This window comes from Salvelinus alpinus, chromosome 5 (genome assembly GCF_045679555.1).
Source record: "Salvelinus alpinus chromosome 5, SLU_Salpinus.1, whole genome shotgun sequence".
Taxonomy (NCBI): Eukaryota; Metazoa; Chordata; class Actinopteri; order Salmoniformes; family Salmonidae; genus Salvelinus; species Salvelinus alpinus.
In genome coordinates this window covers 43,658,024-43,681,150 of record NC_092090.1, presented here as the reverse complement: position 1 = coordinate 43,681,150, position 23,127 = coordinate 43,658,024, and the positions used below count along the sequence as shown (strand labels likewise).

Below are 23,127 nucleotides of genomic sequence, written 5' to 3'. Positions count from 1 at the left end.
CACTAACTATTTTCTTACTTATTGTGTAGTGGAGGATAAAAATATCTGTATGCCTATGGATGTGTAGCTACGTAGCCTATCTGTGTATGGGCCCTTACACTTTTGGTATAAATATTAGTGCAGAACAGTGGTTTTAATTGCTTCCACTGATTAATCATGACTGAGTGAAGGAAATGTGACTGTTACATGTCAAATTGCTATTATGTAATGAATGTTCCTGCTTCAATACTACTCCACATTGAACCACAGCCACAGCAGCCAGAATATGGCTACATTATGGCACATTGTTGTTTTGCAGTTTTCATGTGCTGCTCATATGGTAAGTACATATTATTTGCATGAGACATATAAGGAAAGCTATTCCTGCCGTCATTACAGGCATTGTGGAAAAACACGAGGCTCGTAGTCATTGAATTGCATGGTAGGCTAACCTTTGGCGGCTTTTGCTGTGTGCAAGTGACGTCCCATTCCTTATGGTTATTTACCTCTCCCTACCATCAGTTGCTTTGTTTTTGAGGGACACTTGAAAACGAGGGGGAGGGCTAAGGGGAGGTATTGGGACTGAGCCTAAATGTAGAAATAAAGAATGGCACAAGTACAGTTTACCAAACCAAACCTTTTTCACTTATATTAGAGAAACGTTGTCGCCAAACGTTGTCGCCAAGGCCACATGGGTTCTTCCTTCACAAACTCCATGAAATGACAACCTCTTCCTAAATATTTGGTCACATGATTAAATTGTGTATGGTTTCCAAGAAACAAGGTGTGGCTCAACGAATCATTTTGGCACGACTTACGTCACTCTCCCCTAAGTGTAGAAATAAAGAATGGCACAAGTAAAGATAACCAAGCCAACCATTTTTACTTGTATTAGGGAAACCTTGTCGCCAACTTTAAAATAGCCTTTTGTATTGCTGTGTTTGAATTTCTATATATATTTACACCATTATTAAAGGGATACTTCGGGATTTTGGCAATGTTCATACAAGTTCATACTTCCCCAGTCAGATGAACTTGTGGATACCATGTTTATGTCTCTGTGTCCAGTATGAAGGAATTTAGAGCTAGTTTCGTCAGCCATATACCGATAGACTTCCAGTCACTGTGCTAACTCTAGTTAGCAATTGCGCTAGCGCTAGTTAGCAACTTCCTTCAAAACCGGATAAACATAAAAATGGTATCCACGATTTCATCTGACTCTGGGGAAGTAGATAAAGGGCCTCGTTGCCAAAATCCCAAAGTATCCCTTTAAGGAGGAAAGCAATACATTTCTTTGGGATGTAAAGAAAAAAACATGGGAACTGTTAATGTACAGTATAAGGAAACATACAGTATCCCTATATGTAAACATATGTGATGACAGAATTATGTGTATGTTTGTGTGCTGCCGTGGATATGTACAGAATGTGAGTGACAAACAGAGAAACAATGACCGTGTTCGAGTCCCTATAAGAGACACATACCGAGAGAGGTGAGCGTGTGTGTTTGTGTATGGGTTTGAGAGAGAGTGTTGTGTATCAAAGAGTAGCGCTATGCTCCATTCCTCTGAAGAGGGGGGGGGGGGGGGGGAGTGGAGTTGCGTCTGGGGAGAGAGAGAGCCACAGAAGGTGTGAGCAGTAAAATGTGATGCACCATCTGTCGGCCAATAATAACCTGCGTGTTGTAAAGGCTCAGAGTTTAGTCAGCAAACAGCACTCCCAAACAGCCAAGTACCACCTCACACTCTATGTCCAACCTATACACCTATACCCCCTTATCCTGACCTGTAACCCTGGCTGGGGCATCCTACACATCATTTCTAAGCGTTACAGTACACTTAGAAAAAAGGGTTCCAAAAGGGTTCTTTGACTGTCCCCATAGGAGAACCGTTTTTGGTTCCAGGTAGAAACCTCTCTGGAAAGGGTTCTACATGGAACCCAAAAAGGTTCCACCTGGAACCAAAAGAGTTCTACCTGGAACCAGAAAGGGTTATCCAAAGGGTTCTTCTATTGGGACAGCCGAAGAAACCTTTTAGGTTCTAGATAGTACCTTTTTTTCTAAGTGTACTTTCGAGCTGGGTGATATGGACAAACATACTTATTGCAATAAATTGTTTGAATTGTTGCGATAACAGTAAATAGAACGATAAGTTTATAACAAGAAAAGAAGACGAGTAGGCGGACAGTACGTGGCAATAAACTTTCAAGTTTATTACAAGTTTAATACAACTTTCAAGTTTATTACAAGTTTATTACAACTTTCAAGTTTATTGCAACGTACTGGCTGCTTACTCGTCTTCTTCTGGAATTACCTGCCATTTAGGGGCCTACTTTCCCACTGCCCTCATCTAATATTAATGTTCACCACAGTTGTCCTATTAACAATCACCCATATTCAGTGGTGCAAAGTACTTAAGTAAAAATCCTTAAGTAGTTAAGTCGTTTTTTGGGGTATCTGTACTTTACTTTATTATGAATATTTTTCACTACTTTTACTTTTACTTCACTACAATCCTAAAGAAAATAATGTACTTTTTACTCATATTCCTTGACACCCAAAAGTACTCTTTACATTTTGAATGCGTAGCAGGACAGGAAAATGGTCCAATTCATGCACTTATCAAGAGAACATCCCTGGTCATCTGTACTGCCTCTGTTCTGGAGGACTCACTATACACAAATGCTTCGTTTGTAAATTATGTGTGAGTGTTGGAGTGTGACCCTGGCTCTCAAAAAATAATAATAATAGGGAAATTGTGTCGTCTGGTTTGCTTAAGGAATTTGATGTATATCGTTTACTTTTGCTCAAGTATGACAATTGAGTACATTTCCACCACTGTACTTAAGTACATTTCAAACCAGATACTTTCAGACTTCTACTCAAGTAATATTTTTTTATTTTTTTATTTAACCTTTGTTTAACTAGGCAAGTCAGTTAAGAACAAATTCTTATTTACAATAACGGCCTACCCCAGCCAAACCCGGACGACACTGGGCCAATTGTACGCCTCCCTATGGGACTGCCAATCACGGCCGGATGTGATACAGCCTGGATTCGAACCAGGGACTGTAGTGACACACTGATATACAGTGCCTTAGACCGCTGCGCCACTCAGGAGTATTTTACTGCGTGACTTTCACTTTTACTTGAGTCATTTTCTATTAAGGTATCTAAAAATGTATTTAATTTCAAGCGTCACATTTCTCTAGTATAGGCTACTTATTGTAATGAACTCTATCAGCAAAATGCCTGCGATAGGTGAAGGGTACGGTCGGGGTCGATCATTTTTGGTTTATCGTCCCAGCTCTACGTTACAGTAGCGTCCATTCATCGGTGGCATGGATCCGTAAACATCAGACAGGAAAATGTAATGACGGGGAAAAAGCATTAGAATGTCTACCCCAGGGATCATCAACTAGATTCTGCCGTTGGACATTTTTTTCTTGAGTAGATGGTCATGGGGCTGGAACATCATTACAAATGGACCACACAAAGCCCAACCAGATATAATATTTGACTAAAACATCATTTCAAACCTTGCTTACATTTGTATATGAACACGTGTCTCTCTATTATGCATGGGAATACTTGGGAACAGATTTCCAAAATGTAAATCACTTGGAGCTGATTTCCTGGTGCTTTTACAGTCTTTTATGTCCATCAATGAAAATTACCCAAAATGAATAATAATATTTAATTTTTGCGCAGAAAACATTGGGGGCCAAATAAAACCACCCGCGGGCCAAATTTGGCACACGTGCCACCAGTTGGGGAACCCTGGTCTACCTTATTCAAACATTAAAGACCTATAATTTTTACTCTGATTCAAGGTACATGTCTATTGATTTACCAAAAATATTTGTATTTATATCCAAAGCCCTGGAGGGATTGACTTTTCCACAGTATTAAGAGGTTTCAGAAGTCTGTGTGTGTTGATGTAAAATTGGGCTGAAGTTCGGGGAATAGCGATCTGGTCTATTTCTCTGGTTAACTAGAAAAACCAACACACACATAACACTAAGGAATACACTTATGGAGAGGCAGAGGGGAGGGGGTGTTGATGCATCAAAGAAAGCTAAAAAGTCGTCACTGGGGATTCAGTCCCATGTTAAATACTGAACTAGATTATTAATTGCTGTACCAGAAGGAGCTGTTAATAAGTTCCTCAAAATAGTGAGTCTTTCTATCTCTCTCTCACCCACTTTCTCCTTCTTTGTCTCTATTCCACTAAAACAGTTGTTTTCTTAGTGTCTGTAGATGCCATTCAGCTAGGACTACAAACCCCATACTGTAAGGTCAAACTTCTCCAGTGGTCAGAGCCTCTGTACCTGCACCTGCAGTGTCAGTGTCCTCTCTGTTGAGCAGACACAAACCAGGGCCTCTCCCACTTGTGATTGGCTGAGGACTGTTGGGGCTCAAGGGTACGGAGCAGTAAATTCATCATGTGACGATGGCCTGTATGTCAGCTTGTCTCAGCAGGATCAGGTCAGTGTGTGTGTGTGTGTGTGTGTGTGTGTGTGTGTGTGTGTGTGTGTGTGTGTGTGTGTGTGTGTGTGTGTGTGTGTGTGTGTGTGTGTGTGTGTGTGTGTGTGTGTGTGTGTGTGCGTGTGCGCATGCGCACGTATGTGTGTGTGCGCTTGCACGTGTGTGTCCATGCGTGTATGTGTGTGCGTGTGTCCGGGAGCAGAAGAGCTGGCCTGGGGATGGACAGTTCAGGAGTGTTCGTCTCTACTCCAGCACCAATCTATTGCTGACCTGTCACTGCAGACAGCTAATGGATGTCCAAGTCTGTTAAGAGTGTAGTCTCTGTGTGCTTGTGTACGGGAAACGGAGAAGATAGAAACAATAAGAGAGGGAGCGAAGAGAAAGAGTTCATTTGGACTAAAAGGTAATAAACCACTCATATGGCAGATAAGCCTTGTGCAAACTTCCTGTTGACCTTCTAGAAAGAAGGATAAAAAAAGGCTGATAAAACGAACCCGTGTCGAAAAGGAGCGTTGTGACTGAAGCAGTGGCTAACAGAGAACAGAGAGTGATGTGTGTGTCAGGCTAACCGTGGGAGCTGAACAGCCAGAGGAGACGGTGTCCTAAACAGAGCAGATCATGTCAGCTCGCCCCGATACATGCCAGGTGCTGCTCAAGGCCTCTGAGCCAATTAAGAGAAAAGAAGAAAAAAAAAACAACAGAAGAGAGGAGGAATGAAAACATCACACTTCCCATGGACTCAGGAACAGAGGAGGGCCGGGATGGAAAAGTTGCCGTATGGAGTAAGTCCCCTACAAGGTGCTCATATCGCCGCAACATGATCTATCTCTCTCCTATGGCAGACATTACAAGGGCAACCCGGTCTCTGGCTGTCACAAACATGTTCCCAGCACGGCTAAGTGGTCTGCGGGTATCAATAACAGCCACTGTGTTTCCAAGGCAAGAGGACTGGGCTGAGGGTTATTGGAAAGCACCATTCTTAATACAGTCCGTTATGATGAATATACGTACCTTTCTCAGTGACGACCAGGTTTAGAACAAGATCAAGACTTCACTTCCCTCTGTGAGATCGGGTTGTATTTTCAGCGTGTGATCTGCAATGTGTTACACGGTATGAATCTGGCGAAGCTTTATTTCCTGCAAAGCTTAAATTTCTTGGCTTATTTTTTCTGGCATAACTTTTTAAACCTTATCGTCAGTGCTTTCCCCCATGCAAGCTTTGCCTGTCCTTATCTCTCTCTGTCCTCCTCCTCCTCCTCACCCTCCCTTCTCTTATTTTCCTTCCCTCCTTCTCTCTTCCCTTTGCTCGGCCTCTCTCTTCTCTCTTCCTCTCAGAGAGAGAGAGAGCCCTATTTGTCTGCTTTAAGTGAAATCACTCAATTCTCAAAAGTCAGTGAGGGACTTTGGAAAGGGGAGGGCCAGGAGAGGGCCACCTCCAAATAAGTTCCATTAATCACAAGGCAGAGTCTAATGTAACTAATATTTTACAATTAGAGGAGACAAGATGGAGCTAAAAGCCATCTATCTCCCTTACACCACATGATCATCGATTCATAAGCCAGAGCCTGAGACAAGCACAGAGACACATTTACCAGGAAACAGGAGGCCAGGGGACTGTGTGTTTGTGTGTGTGTCTCTCTGTTTGTGTGTGTGTGTGTGTGTGTGTGTGTGTGTGTGTGTGTGTGTGTGTGTGTGTGTGTGTGTGTGTGTGTGTGTGTGTGTGTGTGTGTGTGTGTGTGTGTGTGTGTGTGTGTGTGTGTGTGTGTGTTTAGAGAGATATTCCGAGAGACGTTCCGGAGTTCCAAATTAAGCAGCAGCAGCTGAAAAGATGAGCTCCTACAAATATTGAAATTTAAATGTTTTTTTAGAGTAAAGTACATCGAAAAAAATCAAAAGAAAACTGCAAACTGAATAGGAGACCAAACAAGCAGCAAACAAAGAAGAAAGGCTTTTGAAAAAGTAACAATTTTTCATAAAATTATACCGTTTTCTTAGCTAGCTAAGTTGTTTACCTGTTGCTAGGCAGTTGCTAGGGACATTCCTGAAAGAAGCTAGCTAGCTAACAAGGAGTGTCTAGTTGGCAGAAGAGAAGAAGGGACAAAGAAGGGACAAAGTGGGACAAAATAAGGACAGAAGAAAAGGGAAAGGGGACATTAAGGTGAAGCAGTCCTCTAAAGACACAAAAGACAATAATACAAGAAACAACACTTCTATTGCCTCTCCCTCTACGATACGCACTTCCGGTTTGGTTTGGAGCGAGTAGTTGCATTCCGCTTTGCTCCACAGGTAGTATTACAGGTAGTATTACATTTCATTTCATTACAGTACAACAGTTTGATTTGTTTGATCTTAGCTGGCTACATAGCCGTCTTTGTATCCAAGATAATTGTGTAGTCTAGAGTAATTGTCGAGGTTACCTAGCCAGTTAGAGGTTACCTAGCCAGCTACACTTTCAAACAAAGTCAACAACGCAGCCACTGCTAGCTAGCCTATTTCACCAGCCAGCAGTACTATATCATTTTAGTCAATAAGATTTTTTGCAACGTAAGCTTAACTTTCTGAACATTCGAGACGTGTAGTCCACTTGTCATTCCAATCTCCTTTGCATTAGCGTAGCCTCTTCTGTAGCCTGTCAACTATGTGTCTGTCTATCCCTGTTCTCTCCTCTCTGCACAGACCATACAAACGCTTCACACCGCGTGGCCGCTGCTACTCTAACCTGGTGGTCCCAGCGCGCACGACCCACGTGGAGTTCCAGGTCTCAGGCAGCCTCTGGAACTGCCGATCTGCGGCCAACAAGGCAGAGTTCATCTCAGCCTATGCTTCCCTCCAGTCCCTCGACTTCTTGGCACTGACGGAAACATGGATTACCACTGATAACACTGCTACTCCTACTGCTCTCTCCTCGTCTGCCCACGTGTTCTCGCACACCCCGAGAGCTTCTGGTCAGCGGGGTGGTGGCACTGGGATCCTCATCTCTCCCAAGTGGACATTCTCTCTTTCTCCCCTGACCCATCTGTCTATCGCCTCCTTTGAATTCCATGCTGTCACAGTTACCAGCCCTTTCAAGCTTAACATCCTTATCATTTATCGCCCTCCAGGTGCCCTTGGAGAGTTCATCAATGAGCTTGACGCCCTGATAAGTTCCTTTCCTGAGGATGGCTCACCTCTCACAGTTCTGGGTGACTTTAACCTCCCCACGTCTACCTTTGACTCATTCCTCTCTGCCTCCTTCTTTCCACTCCTCTCCTCTTTTGACCTCACCCTCTCACCTTCCCCCCCTACTCACAAGGCAGGCAATACGCTTGACCTCATCTTTACTAGATGCTGTTCTTCCACTAATCTCATTGCAACTCCCCTCCAAGTCTCCGACCACTACCTTGTATCCTTTTCCCTCTCGCTCTCATCCAACACTTCCCACACTGCCCCTACTCGGATGGTATCGCGCCGTCCCAACCTTCGCTCTCTCTCCCCCGCTACTCTCTCCTCTTCCATCCTATCATCTCTTCCCTCTGCTCAAACCTTCTCCAACCTATCTCCTGATTCTGCCTCCTCAACCCTCCTCTCCTCCCTTTCTGCATCCTTTGACTCTCTATGTCCCCTATCCTCCAGGCCGGCTCGGTCCTCCCCTCCTGCTCCGTGGCTCGACGACTCATTGCGAGCTCACAGAACAGGGCTCCGGGCAGCCGAGCGGAAATGGAGGAAAACTCGCCTCCCTGCGGACCTGGCATCCTTTCACTCCCTCCTCTCTACATTCTCCTCTTCTGTCTCTGCTGCTAAAGCCAATTTCTACCACTCTAAATTCCAAGCATCTGCCTCTAACCCTAGGAAGCTCTTTGCCACCTTCTCCTCCCTCCTGAATCCTCCTCCCCCTCCTCCCCCCTCCTCCCTCTCTGCTGATGACTTCGTCAACCATTTTGAAAAGAAGGTTGACGACATCCGATCCTCGTTTGCTAAGTCAAACGACACCGCTGGTTCTGCTCACACTGCCCTACCCTGTGCTTTGACCTCTTTCTCCCCTCTCTCTCCAGATGAAATCTCGCGTCTTGTGACGGCCGGCCGCCCAACAACCTGCCCGCTTGACCCTATCCCCTCCTCTCTTCTCCAGACCATTTCCGGAGACCTTCTCCCTTACCTCACCTCGCTCATCAACTCATCCTTGACCGCTGGCTACGTCCCTTCCGTCTTCAAGAGAGCGAGAGTTGCACCCCTTCTGAAAAAACCTACACTCGATCCCTCCGATGTCAACAACTACAGACCAGTATCCCTTCTTTCTTTTCTCTCCAAAACTCTTGAACGTGCCGTCCTTGGCCAGCTCTCCTGCTATCTCTCTCAGAATGACCTTCTTGATCCAAATCAGTCAGGTTTCAAGACTAGTCATTCAACTGAGACTGCTCTTCTCTGTGTCACGGAGGCGCTCCGCACTGCTAAAGCTAACTCTCTCTCCTCTGCTCTCATCCTTCTAGACCTATCGGCTGCCTTTGATACTGTGAACCATCAGATCCTCCTCTCCACCCTCTCCGAGCTGGGCATCTCCGGCGCGGCCCACGCTTGGATTGCGTCCTACCTGACAGGTCGCTCCTACCAGGTGGCGTGGCGAGAATCTGTCTCCGCACCATGTGCTCTCACCACTGGTGTCCCCCAGGGCTCTGTTCTAGGCCCTCTCCTATTCTCGCTATACACCAAGTCACTTGGCTCTGTCATATCCTCACATGGTCTCTCCTATCATTGCTATGCAGACGACACACAATTAATCTTCTCCTTTCCCCCCTCTGATAACCAGGTGGTGAATCGCATCTCTGCATGTCTGGCAGACATATCAGTGTGGATGACGGATCACCACCTCAAGCTGAACCTCGGCAAGACGGAGCTGCTCTTCCTCCCGGGGAAGGACTGCCCGTTCCATGATCTCGCCATCACGGTTGACAACTCCATTGTGTCCTCCTCCCAGAGTGCTAAGAACCTTGGCGTGATCCTGGACAACACCCTGTCGTTCTCAACTAACATCAAGGCGGTGACCCGTTCCTGTAGGTTCATGCTCTACAACATTCGCAGAGTACGACCCTGCCTCACGCAGGAAGCGGCGCAGGTCCTAATCCAGGCACTTGTCATCTCCCGTCTGGATTACTGCAACTCGCTGTTGGCTGGGCTCCCTGCCTGTGCCATTAAACCCCTACAACTCATCCAGAACGCCGCAGCCCGTCTGGTGTTCAACTTTCCCAAGTTCTCTCACGTCACCCCGCTCCTCCGCTCTCTCCACTGGCTTCCAGTTGAAGCTCGCATCCGCTACAAGACCATGGTGCTTGCCTACGGAGCTGTGAGGGGAACGGCACCTCCGTACCTTCAGGCTCTGATCAGGCCCTACACCCAAACAAGGGCACTGCGTTCATCCACCTCTGGCCTGCTCGCCTCCCTACCTCTGAGGAAGTACAGTTCCCGCTCAGCCCAGTCAAAACTGTTCGCTGCTCTGGCACCCCAATGGTGGAACAAACTCCCTCACGACGCCAGGTCAGCGGAGTCAATCACCACCTTCCGGAGACACCTGAAACCCCACCTCTTTAAGGAATACCTAGGATAGGATAAAGTAATCCTTCTAACCCCCCCCCCCCTTAAAAGAGTTAGATGCACTATTGTAAAGTGGTTGTTCCACTGGATATCATAAGGTGAATGCACCAATTTGTAAGTCGCTCTGGATAAGAGCGTCTGCTAAATGACTTAAATGTAAATGTAAATATTCCTCTACACTCTACAGTACATACAGTACAATATAAACAGCATTCCAGTGTACTGTAAATATGCAGGGATTGTCTAGACTGATTGAGCAGAAGAGATGACATTATGTGGTGAGATGACCCGTGTGTGTCTGGATGTGGGTGTGTCTGGATGTGGGTGTGTCTGGATGTGGGTGTAGATGGGTGTGGGTGTGTATGGGTGGGTGGGTATGTGTGGGTGTGTGTTTATTATTGAAGAGCGTTACAGTTTAGACTTAGAATCCCAAAAGAGTACCGGTGTTTCTCAAATTGAAATAACTCAACGTTGCGATTTCCCTGTCTATGAGGATAGTGCCAAGCACAGTCTGAGAGGCCCAGATTGTACAACCATGTCTTATGGTTACAGATGGGTAGCATTCAAACGACAGATCATAAGTAACTAGCCCCTTCATCAGCATATATGTTCAACATTAAATAGACTTGGTTATTCTACACTGTGGTTTACGTGGTTGCTAACGTTGGATCAAATTGCTCAGAACAAAAGGTGCCATTTATTGTAGCCTTCGTTTCATTTATTTTAATTGTATTGTTATTCTATGATACTATTGTCGTGAGTCAGTCCTTTCAGTGCAATGTGAAAACAAAGGCAGAGAGTAGCTAGTTGCCTCCTGATGTGGTAAAAGCTGGTCTTTACCGCCCTCTAGTGGCCATGGTGGAGCAGTGCATAATGCAGAGACGCCTGCAACATGGAGGCCTGTGAAATTAACCACAGCTGAACAAATGAGCGCAAGGACAGGTTCAACTGGAGGTCACCATCTGCCCAGTTACAACTGCTGGCACACTTGAACGGAGCCGCACCATCATCTTAAGCACATCAATCGCCGCTGCACACATTGCAGCACAATATGGCGTGAAAAGGAAAGAGGAAATGGATGCAGAGAGAGAGGAAGAGAGAGAGAGACAACGGCAAGACAAGAGATGTGAGAGAGAGAAAAAAACGAAATGAAGGGAGAAGAATTGTTCATCAAGCTCTGAACAGGGTCATGAGGCAAACTGATGACGCATCACAGAACATCAAGCAATGAAAAGACATAAGAGCAGAATCTAATGGAAAAAGACCTGATGTGTTCTTTAATCAGTGACACGTGCACGATCACATTCACAGTAGGTGAACACACACACACATTAATATCCTGGTTATGATTAGGGACTGTCTGATTTGTAACCATACAACACGTCCTTCCTTTAAACACTATTTCGTTTGGGGCGACAGGTAGCCTAGTGGTTAGAGTGTTGGGCCAGTAACCGAAAAGTTGCTAGATCGAATACCCGAGCTGAAAAGAATACCCGAGCTGACAAAAATCTGTTGTTCTGCCCCTGAACGAGGCAGTTAACCCACTGTTCCTAGGCCGTCATTGTAAATGAGAATTTGTTCTTAACTGACTTGCCTAGATAAATTAAAAATAAATAAATAATACATTTCACTACCAGAGACAGAAGGAGAAAATAATTATGTCAAATGGTTACTTTCTACGGATGTGAGTTTTATTAGGACCAGATTCCGTGCATCACAAGCGCCCCCCCACATCTGGTGCAGTGCAGCTGATCCGTTTAAAAATTTGTCAGGCATTGACCTGGGCCTCTTCCCAGCAGGCTCAGCAGCCGCTGGGTCCTGACGTTAGGTTAACTCAAATATGGATCCCATCAACCAGACCTGGATCAGGTTTCAGCCTGTACCACCAAAGAGGAGGAATAAAAACCTAAAATACTTCCCCCTCAAAAACATCCCAGACTAGAACCAGGGGAACAAAGCGGACTTGTGCGACGTGTACTTCTGATGTGGGTAAGGAAGTTTTATCTTTTTGAATGTGTTGATACTGTCACTTTCCTGCCTACGACATTGCTATAGGAAATGGAGAGATTCCTTAGATGAGACGAACACGATCTCAGGGGGTGGAAAGTGCAGCACCCTCCAACTCGGTAATGGACCTGTGAAAAATTATATCACAGCACTATCTGTCTTAGATCACACACACACCTACACACACTAACCAATTACACACAATAGGTCCAAAAAAACTTTGCGTGATGGATAGAAAAAAAGAAACAAGGAGAAGAGCAATTATTTGCCCACCCTGAAATAAGACTTGATGGTGTTTTGGAATTAACAATACATTGGCCCAAGGGCACAGTGCTACAGTTAGCAACACCATAACTAGTCATCTGAGCTGTCAAGGAACAGGCCAGTTTGGTGCTACTCGGTCAGCTCTGTAGTCAGTCAGCACTGTATCCCCTCCGGCTACTTCCTTGTACAGCACTTAACAGTGAAGTCAGGGAGAGAGGAGAAAGATACATCATTTATATTGCTCATCATTCAGCGCAATATAACAAGCGCTTCACCAACAACAGTCAAGAGAAGTGCTCTCAGCTGAACACTGATCTTTCTTTCGGGGTGTGTGTGTGTGTGTGTGTGTGTGCCTGTGTGTGTGTGTGTGTGTGTGTGTGTGTGTGTGTGTGTGTGTGTGTGTGTGTGTGTGTGTGTGTGTGTGTGTGTGTGTGTGTGTGTGTGTGTGTGTGTGTGTGTGTGTGTGTGTGTGTGTGTGTATCAGACGGGATGTAGGTCCATTGTGGGTCTCCCTGGTTTGCATGAGTGTGTAAACCATTTTCAGTTAGCTTGTGCCTAAGTAAATTAGGGGTGGAAGTTGAAGGCTAGTCTAAACTATCTGAGTGTGCATAGGACAGTTCTCCATCCAATGCAGTGAGGTGACTTTGTTGATTGTGGTGGATGACAATATCATATAGGCCTACCACAATTAGTTTGTATTGCAGCCTATTCAACAGCATGAGCATAGTCCATGAATCTCTGGGATAAAGGACTAGACTGGAAACGGAATAGTTTTGAGGGAGTGACATATTCAGACTATTGTTCACTCAACACTGGCATTGTGATGCTTTAGTTTCTCCTAAGTGACTGTTATCCTGTGGGGGGAAAAAGAGACAATCCATCGCTCGACAACAATCCGTTATAGTTTGAATACATTTTATTTTTTATTATAAGTACAGTTCAGTAGTTACAAAACGAAGCATCTGCCATGAGAATACAGCAAACAAAAGGTTTTCAGCTCACAAGACAGGTTCGTACGTGGAATGCTCATATACCGGTTCAGAGAGAGCCAGACAGTTAATATTAACCTCTCAGCTATACAACCACACAACGGAGAGAAGGGGAGAGAGGGCATCACTATGGGACTGACCGGGCCCTCTGATTGGTTAACTCAGACCCTGTCCCACAATCCACTTCTCAGCACCCTGTTTAATTCCCTACAATACCACTTTTTGTTTTCATTTCTCATCCTTTTTTTCCCTCCTTCATATTTTGGAATTGGGAATTCTAAAGTCAGGAAAAGCAAATTAAAAACGGGCTTTTTTTTGTGTGTGGAGTTGAATTTCAACCCGATGTGGAATTTGAGCATCGATCATCACTCTGCTTTAGTAACAAACAGTATGTAAATGATGACCACACAGGTGACTTGCATGCCTTGGGTTGGCACTATGATAACATTTTTGTCAAAGCCATGTACTGTATATATGTGCACTGTACACACCGCATTAGAATTCTCAGGGTTCACAAGAGGACATAGAAACATTTCACAATGTCAAGGGACACACAGACACACACACACACCTTCATTGTAGTTAGTTAGCTAGTTTTGTACTGTATAGATTTGATTTATAATACTATCACAGTGCAAAATACTTTTGAAAAAAAAAAAAATAATCCTTCTATGCATAATGTATTATGTATATATGGGCATATGTTTGGAGCACATGAGTAGATTGTCAATCTTTTTCTTTTTTCTTTGAAATGTAGAAGGCAAAAAAGTACAGTACTTTGGGGGAAAAAATGGATCAACCCTAAGGCCTACCATCTAAAACAACTAGCTTCGTCAAAGCAACAACGGATGACTGTATCTAAGGCTAGACAATATTTGTTTTACCATTTTTTTCTTCTAAAAAAAAACAAAAAGTTAATACATCAAACCGTTTCAGTAGTCAGTAACACTTTGCAACATTGATTGGTGGCAGTATCTTACAAACATTTGCAACACTATAGTCCTTGAAGTCAATACGAGAGATGAAAAGGGGGAGAAAATACAATCCCGTTTAGTTTTTGATATCTTCTCTTCAAGCTCTATGTTTACCTACAGGACAAGGGCGTGTAAACTAGTTATTACTGTCACTTCAACACTTTCTGCTCTTCACAAACAACCTTTTTTGTTTTCGTTTTTTTGTTCTCCTCTCTTTTTACATTTAGTTCTGAGCATCTACAGGCTCTGTGATATAGAGCGAGAAAAGAGTCTTCACTTCAGTCCTGTTTCTGTTACGGGGAGGGGGTGGGGTGAGGATCCTCAGTCCTCTGTCCATCCTCACACTATACTGTACAATGCTCAGGCTTTCTCTTCTCGTTGTCACATCTACTAACATCCCAGTCATATCTGAAAACTACTGCTCTCTCTTAGCTAGCTAGCACAGGAAAAGATTGTCAGAGAATGTCATACTTCTGGTTTAGTTTTTTGTTTGTCCTTTTTCTTCCCCCTGTTAGTTCGTTTTTGACACGCAGAGCATTGGGCCCTAAAACAGGGTCGAAAATAGCAAATAAAATGTGCGTGGCAATAAGTGTGCTTGGTCTCCATAGATGGTTGGTCTGGTCAAAAGGAGCGTGTTAAGCTACAGCTCCAGCAGGACAAGAGTGGGAATGGTACAGTCCAGGGACAATACCATTACTGTGATCCAGGGGTCATTGAATACCTGTCTGGTACTGGGTCTGATAGGAGAGAGAGAGAGTCTGTCGTACAGGTGAAGCACAGGTCAGCACAACAGTTCAGTCTGAATATTATCTTCTTCTTTTTTTGTCAACAATGATGGACGCCATCTTGGATCAAGGAATGTGTCATAGTAGGGCTGTGTTAGGGTCTGTCATTTAGCAGGTAGTTTCATCAAAAACATCAAATCAAAGGAGAGACATGAAGAAGACAGAAGATGGAGGGAGGAGTCATCCATGAGAGGACAGGAAACAGAATGGTTAAAGTCGCTGTCTGTCTGTCACTTTGCTGAGCGTCACATCCAGTGGCCTCTACAAGTCCTTTCCGCAGGTCTGTCTCTCAGTCTCCTCTCCGTCCTCACACAGGGCAGAAACAATCCTTCATAGTTCCTTTTGAATGACTTCTCTTGTTTGATCGTAGCATGTTTTAAATAAAGTCTTTGATATAGTGTGTTCCTTCATCATCACCATCATCATCATCATGTTCCTGCCTTGCTCCAGCCGGGTGCTCGGGCGGGAGTTAGTCTCTGTTAAGAGAGGCTGCGCCGTGCGTCTCAGTGTCAGCTAGGTTAGGCAGCGCGAGGTTAGGGTCGAGGGTCAGCGCGGGGCCCAGGGCTCCATGGCCTTCCTCCTCTCCTACCCACAGATGAACTACAGTTAAGAGAACAAACGCAGATTAACAAAACTGCCCCGGACCCCACCACAGCCACAACACAACCATTCTGACACTAAACATAGCATAGCAGTTATACACACAAAATGGCCGCCTCTCACTGTAACAAACATCACAAAGGGTGAAGTAAGAGCAAAACAGAAACTGACATTCGGTTCAGGAACCAACATTTAGCATTAGCATTACACATATATGACTGGCAAACTTCTAGACTAACATTGAGATGACTAAATTAAAATAAATGCTGAACTTGGTTCAAATGTATGCTAGGCCTCTAACAGGGACTCAGAGGTGAGGTCGTGAGGTGTTTAGCAAAGGTTGCAGTCTAAAAATGGTATGAGACACTAGCAGTAAAATGATTTCCATACTTTTCCCAAGCAAGTTTGTGTGCTAGATAAGTGTGATAACTTGGTGATCGTGTGAGCAATTATACGATACGTTTGAATCCCAGACAGTGAAACATGCTCATCTTTAAGTTCTGCAACAGTGTGAGAGCTAAATAACACAATCCCTGTTTCCTTGCACAGTTCCATTGCCTCAACAACTTCTAGAGGACATTTTTTGGCAATAAAATCTACCGAACACATCTCCATGTCATGTTCTTTTAAAGTGCCGTTATGAAACTGACAAAATGAAATGAAAATCGCTTTTAATCGATCGTGCTGTCACAAGGAAGATATCGAAATGAAATGAAGAGTCGGTGCAGAGCAACGGGAAAGCTAAAAACAGGATAAAACATCATCATTCTGACTTCTCAAAGAGCAATTACGCTGACACCTACTCTCTCTGTATTAGGCACACAATCACACCGTCACTCTCAAATCAAGATGTACTGTACGTTCACTTAAAACTCATATATCACTGGATATCATAAGGTGAATGCACCAATTTGTAAGTCGCTCTGGATAAGAGCGTCTGCTAAATGACTTAAATGTAAATGTAAATATGTCAAACAGTTTAGAAAAAGGCAGATGAAGATTCTAACGAGAATTAAAGTAGCTCTCAGGGCTCGTCTGAGTTGCAAGCAATCGTCATTCACACTTGAAACATCCTATGCCAGACGCATTAACAAATTAAAATGTTCATCTCTGGGTGTTAACTTTCAAGACATACTGCACACAACTGCTTTAATCTCTTAAAGAGAGAGCATCACTGTTCTGCCCATCATTTGCAGTCTCATCTGCATGGTTCTGTACCACGACGCAGTCTTAAAGAAATACTGTCAGAGCCAACTTTGACCACTAGATGGCAGACTAAGCCTATGTATGTCATGTATGCTTTTTATATGGTGGAACAGCCGGATGGTTTAGACTATTCTATGTCTACATCTATGCTTCACGCATACATCGATCATTACTCAGCCATTCACTAAGAAATCAGACTAAATGTCTATCAACAGCTTCATTTTGGAACGCAGCCAATGGCATCCTAAATGTCTAACATACGGAGCCCCTCCCCCTCCGCCCCTAAACAAAATATCTTGTCGTAGTCCACCTAATAAACAAACAAATGTTTTTCTTTACATAAAAAGTCTCTGGTCTCTCAAGGGTGGCTTCTCCTTGTGATTTCCCTCCTTCTTAAAAAAAAAAACTTCCAGTAATGAGTTACAGATTAAGCCCCATATTTGATTTTCACTGTTCATTAACTAAGCCACCTGGAATGTTATTATTTAAGCATGACATTTCGTCTCCCCCAACAACTGCCACTGCGGGCGGGAGATTTCCAGGCCAACTTTATAGATTCCTCATAACTTCCTCTCGGTTTTAATTTCCCATTCGTGTGCGGAACAGATGCACCTCACCAGCCAACCCAAGGACCTTGTTGACATTCCACTTGTGTCTGCCATCTTAAAAACAACTACTGTTTATCATACCAGGTCAATACTGTTTAAATAAATACTATCTGGTCAATGCTGTAGACTACATACTTTATCATTATAATGTAAGGAATCCTACCATTAGGAAAAGCATTACATGTATTATGCAAAAATAATAATATTGGGATGGGTAAATGCTACAATTTATACAACAGCATCAGGTCAGCAATACTCTCTATATCTGTGACGACTGATTAGATCATTATTTGTATGAGAACGTATATATTTTACAGTAATTTGCAAAAATGCACCGTAGTCAAAAGGACTATTGAAAATGCTGAAAGGGTGATGACGCCCTCTACTGGTAAACTGTGAGATAACAGTCAGAATGGCCATTTACTGGAGAAGAGGGGCCTAGAAACCCAGGCATATGGTAAGAGGACACATAGCTCCAGGATCCATCCTGTGTTAATACATGTGTCATGCTTAACAGAAAGGATAAATGAATAGACGGACAGAACAATGGCCTAACACAAGGCTGAGAGCATGTGTTGTTAACCGCCTTGGGAAATACTCGTGTTAGCGTCGGGGTCTCTAAGCAGTCTCTCACCTGACACATTCACAAGCCGTTTTGCTGTGAAAGCCTCGCTAGTGCGCAAACTACACAAGACTATTACGCTAATCGGTTACTATGGAAAACAGTATAAATCCTTCTATTTTACATTGTGTTTTGCTCTGGATTTGTTACTGGTATGTAAAGGTTTGAGACAAAAATGTAGAATTCTGATGAGGCCAAAACTAAAGCAGGAGAAGTAATTCCCCCAGATAATCCTAGCCTCCATGTATTGTAGATTAAGTGCTAGTCTTCTAATGATGTGGGTTTGACTGCATGAGACTTGAGTTTATCTGTAACATAAGTGCCATGGAAGTGACTGATGCCCTATGTACATTTGAGTCTGCTGCAGGCAGGCAGGCAGGCAAACAGGCAGTTACAATAGAGTACTGCCATTGAAGGTGCCTCAGAGGACTTTCTTCTCTCCCAGGCATCCGGGCGACAGTCGAAAAAGTGTTGTTTTTGGCAAAGGTAGGCCTCATTGTAAAGCCAGTATTTATAAATATGTAAATATGAACAGCACACACCACCGCTTGAGCGCGAGGAAGTGAACCCAAATCATATTTTTAGAAGGTTTTAATGAATACAGGATGTTTATGAATACCATTTGCTGTGATTCACAAAGACTAGAGGAATCCACATCCACCCCCATCCCTCAAAGCACCACTAAAGAAGAAAAAAGCACATTTGCGGTGAGACACAGCAGGATTTTGTGTTTATGGCTGTTTCTGCTCAGATCCCCATTAGAAAGCACACTACCGCGTTAAGGTGCACAAACAGTGACAAACTCCTGCATGTGGTAGTGGCACAATGAATAGGTTCCCAGCTTATACTGCATCAAGGAAAAAATATTTGTGTTTCCTTTTTAGGTAAGACAAAAGTACAAAAGGAGAATCCATATATGCAGGGGGGGGGGGGGGGGGGGCTATTTTGCTCTATCTGATATTGTATTTTTAAAGAATGGCACTACACAATGTAGGTATTGTTGTCTAAGATGTTATTTTATGCGTTCCTCCTTACCCGTAGGTATTGTATGAGACATGGGCGTACAGGAAAAAGCTAGGTCTTGGTTGAGAAACAGTGGGCTGGAGTGAGTGCCCTCCCTCTCCCAGGGACTGTTTCTGAGACTAAGATGGTTAGATAGATAATACCTCTGCTGAGCAATTTAAGCCCAAACACTCTGATGCAACAATCTGTCTTCTTTGCCTGATAGCGTCCCCCCCCCCCCCCGCCCCTTTTCCAAATGACTTTCTTTCATATCTAATTATATTTGCTAATGATCTTAGAAGAGAATAATGGAATGTGCTTGATCTATTGCCTTTTTTTTTTCAATACATAAATACAACACAGAGAGAATGGCTATTCAGACGGAAGAAGTATGCAAGATTGTAGTGCTTCTGATGGGCAAAATAACCCTCGCGCGCTAATGGAGGGATTTGAACTCACAGATCACAGAACAGCGAGAGCGTTATTCGAACTCCGAATTCAAACATGCAGTCACAATTTGAGCCTAATTTGACCAACAAATGGCACATAGGCACATTTCTGTGTCATGGTCGTGACTTGAGGGTTGGTTGTGTGACTGGCAAGCAGTGGTGGAAAGGGTACCCACTTGTCATATTTGAGTAAAAGTATAGACCCTTAATATGAAATGACTCAAGTAAAAGTAAAAGTCACCCAGTAAAATACTACTTGAATAAAAGTCTAAAAGTATTTGGTTTTAAATATACTTAAGTATCAAAAGTAAATGTAATTGATAACATGTACTTGTAAAAAGTATCAAAAGTCAAAAGTAAAAGTATAAATCATTTGTAATTCATTTTATTAAGCAAAACAGACAGCACAATTTTCTTGTTGTTTTTATTTTACGGATAGCCAGGGGCACAATCCAACACTCAGACATCATTTACAAACGAAGCATTTGTGTTTAGTGAATCCATCAGATCAGAGGCAGTAGTGATGACCAGGGATGTTCTCTTGATAAGTGCGTGAATTGGACCATTTAAACTTTTGGGTGTCAGGGAAAATGTACGGAATAAAAACAACATTATTTTCTTTAGGAATGTAGTGAAGTAAAAGTAAAAGTTGTCAAAAATAAAAATAGTAAAGTACAGATACCAAAAACTACTTAAGTAGTACTTTAAAGTATTTTTACTTAAGTACTTTACACCACTGCTGGCAAGGCATTAGCAGCCTGTTAGGCCCAACAGTAAGGTGGGTTGTTTGAATGTGACCCCAGAGGGCAGGACCCTCACCCTAACGCGTGTGAGTCTCAAAGCAGGACAAAGTGTTGCATGAGTAGGTTTGCACAATGTGGAGAGCAAACTTGACCATGTGATCACTGACTTTTGCCTTCACCCTCCATTTTGTGTGGTAGAGCTACTGCTCATCTATCTATCTCTCTCACTCTATGCATGCCAGTGTGCCTCTCTTTGGGCCCTGCTAATGAATAGCCCTGCACTCCCTTGCCAAGCCCCGGTCCCCTCTTAATCCTCTCCTCCATTCTTCCCTCTGTCTTTTTCCCACAGGCAGCCGGACAGCCATGCCATGACAGACGCACTAAACCCCCCGCATTAATGGAAGGAAATGGCATTCGATCTCTATTTGATCTCCTAATCATTTCTGCTGAAATGATAATGAGCGCCCTTCCAATCCTCCCACAGAGGATAAAATAAATAGAAGAGATCCTCTCTGTACCGAGAAATGACATCACAGACACCCCCCATGTACTCATAACCAACAAATAGCTCCCCTTTAAATGAGCAACATTTCAAATACACACACACACACACACACTGGCGACTGCTGTCTGTGATTCTTTTCAGCTGACATAATCCTGATTGATTCGTTCAGCAGATAAAAACTCTGTCCACTTCTGCCCTTTACTGCGGGAACATAATACCAGCCTTTATTCAGCAACAATGTAACATAATGGCGTTGGAATGTGCAACCCAAAAAAATCTCATGCTTGTGGTCTGAGCACAAGCTGTAGTCTAATGTAGAAGGGGAGGGGAAAAAATAATTAACCACAGATTACCCAAGTGCGCTGGCGCTAACAAGGTCAACCAAAGGCTGTCGCTAAAAGTTTTTTTGTTGTCTTTGTAGAGGGCACATTCTGGTTGGTGGGACGAGCCGGGGATCTTCTGTACTCTACACCCCCCCCCCCCCCCCCCCCCCTCACTATTGTAAAAGGGACCTTTTGTTTGGCAACGGGAAGAGGTGAGGTCATATGTGCTCATCAGGCCTCATTTGAGTATGAAGCATGCTTTTTATTCTATCAAGCCTGTACGCAGGGAAGGCCTAGCTGTGCTTACATAGACCGCACACACTTCCTTCCTTCACTTACACATGGACTACAGGCTGGAAATGTTACCGTTACAGTTGTTAGTGATATTCAATGGACAAGAATGTCTGACAAGCTACCGTACAGTACATGACTTCAGGGCTATAAAAAGGAAGATGAGATCACAACACCTGTCAAAATGAAGGTTTCAATTCCACAACATACAGACATGAAAGAGCACGCACACACACACACACACACACACACACACATACACACTCCCTCGAACACCGACACACAGGGACAGTTTCAGTTTTAGAGCCGTAGCGGCTAAAACAACATAAAGATATTCCGAGGCCCTCTCGCAGGCATGTCCTGTATTAATTGTCTGTGCTAATCTCACAGCTCTGGGCTCCCTCGAGTGTGTGGTATTATTCGCACTAGCATCACGCCACTGCCATATCTGGTTACTAATTTTGTGTGGCGTCGCGCTGCGGTGGGAATGGAGAAGAACGCTGAAGCGACTCTGTCAGCCTGGGACGAGGTCCCCTCTGAGTGACGAGAACGACACTGTCTGTCACTTCAGAGAAACGGGGGGGGGGGGTGAAAGACAGTGAGAGAGAGAGATGAGGAGAAACAGAGTGGGCCTTTAATCCACCACAGTGGGCCTGTCACTGCACCTCCTCACAGGTTCCCTACTCTACTACTACAGACAGACAAAGCATAGGAGCCTGCCTGCCGCTGAAGCACTTCCTAGGGCAGGAATCACCCTTACAATATAAGATGGGCTCCTAATGGATCAGGGACAGGAGTTTAAAACAAGAAAAGAAGGCAGCTGGAGACTTGGGATGTGCTCAGTGATGAGGATTCAGACTAGCAGGGAGATGCAAACAGGGAACACTTCGCTTTCTCTGTGTTCATCGTAAACTTTGAATACACTCGTGATTGTGGAAGCACCAACAGCATGATACAGAAACACGTCTTCTCAGAGAAGCTCGACGGTGAATAATCTGAGGCTTACTATCGTAATAAGGACAATAAAGAGAGTTTACGGGCAAGATCAAACATTAGGGTGACACCAGAAATGTCTCTGAGTGCTACAGTACGTTGCACTAGCACTCTCTCTGTTGATCCCTCTCCTATCCTCCTCCTCCTTTTCCCCCGTTCCCCCTCCCACATCACCACAGTGTGCTGCAATGGAAAATCACGAGCACCTGGCTTGTTTTTTTTTTTTTTTTAATTATATGATTTTGCAGACTTCCTCTGGTCTCTGATGATTCAACAGTTCCCGGTATAACATCTGCTACTTACTCTTACTGGGTCTCAATTAAGACAGCGCTATTCATGAATCAACTTTTATTTATGTTTCTGTTTTTCACATATGTGCTCGAGAAAGAAGAGCCAAAAGGGCCAACCACGCTCAAAGAAGATGGTTAGAATAAGGTTAAAAAATGAGTACAGACTTAGAGAAGCTCTGGCAGTAAGGGGACACGTATTAGAGGGAATAAAAACAACAACAGCTTTAAACCTACAAAAGCTGGGCTGTGAATTAGCATCCGCCTTTAAGAAGGGACCAAAGAGAAGTGGTGATATGATTATGTAAATGAAAACAGGATTTCCTGCTTGCTGGAAGCATTTCTGACCCATTCTCGTTGCAAATCCTCCATTTAAGAATAATTCCCGAAGGGAACCCCTCCGTTGCTTAACGGGATAATTATGATATACGAAACCTTCCAGGATCCCCC

General features: G+C 43.9%; 1 protein-coding gene across 11 annotated transcripts in view; it reads right to left on the bottom strand.

Moving 5' to 3' along the window:
* LOC139576221 (zinc finger protein 536-like) overlaps positions 1-23,127 on the bottom strand; it is a 193,328-nt gene that overhangs the window by 8,933 nt on the left and 161,268 nt on the right. For 2 of the 11 annotated variants that reach the window (XM_071402018.1, XM_071402019.1), the window contains exon 7: positions 13,199-15,648. The exons of 8 other annotated variants lie outside the window; for them this stretch is intronic. In XM_071402018.1, the coding sequence (XP_071258119.1) occupies positions 15,518-15,648 (131 nt within the window). In that variant the 3' untranslated portion in view covers positions 13,199-15,517. Of the gene's footprint in view, positions 1-13,198; positions 15,649-23,127 lie in introns of those variants that run through there. One more of the 11 variants, XM_071402020.1, reaches the window with a different exon arrangement.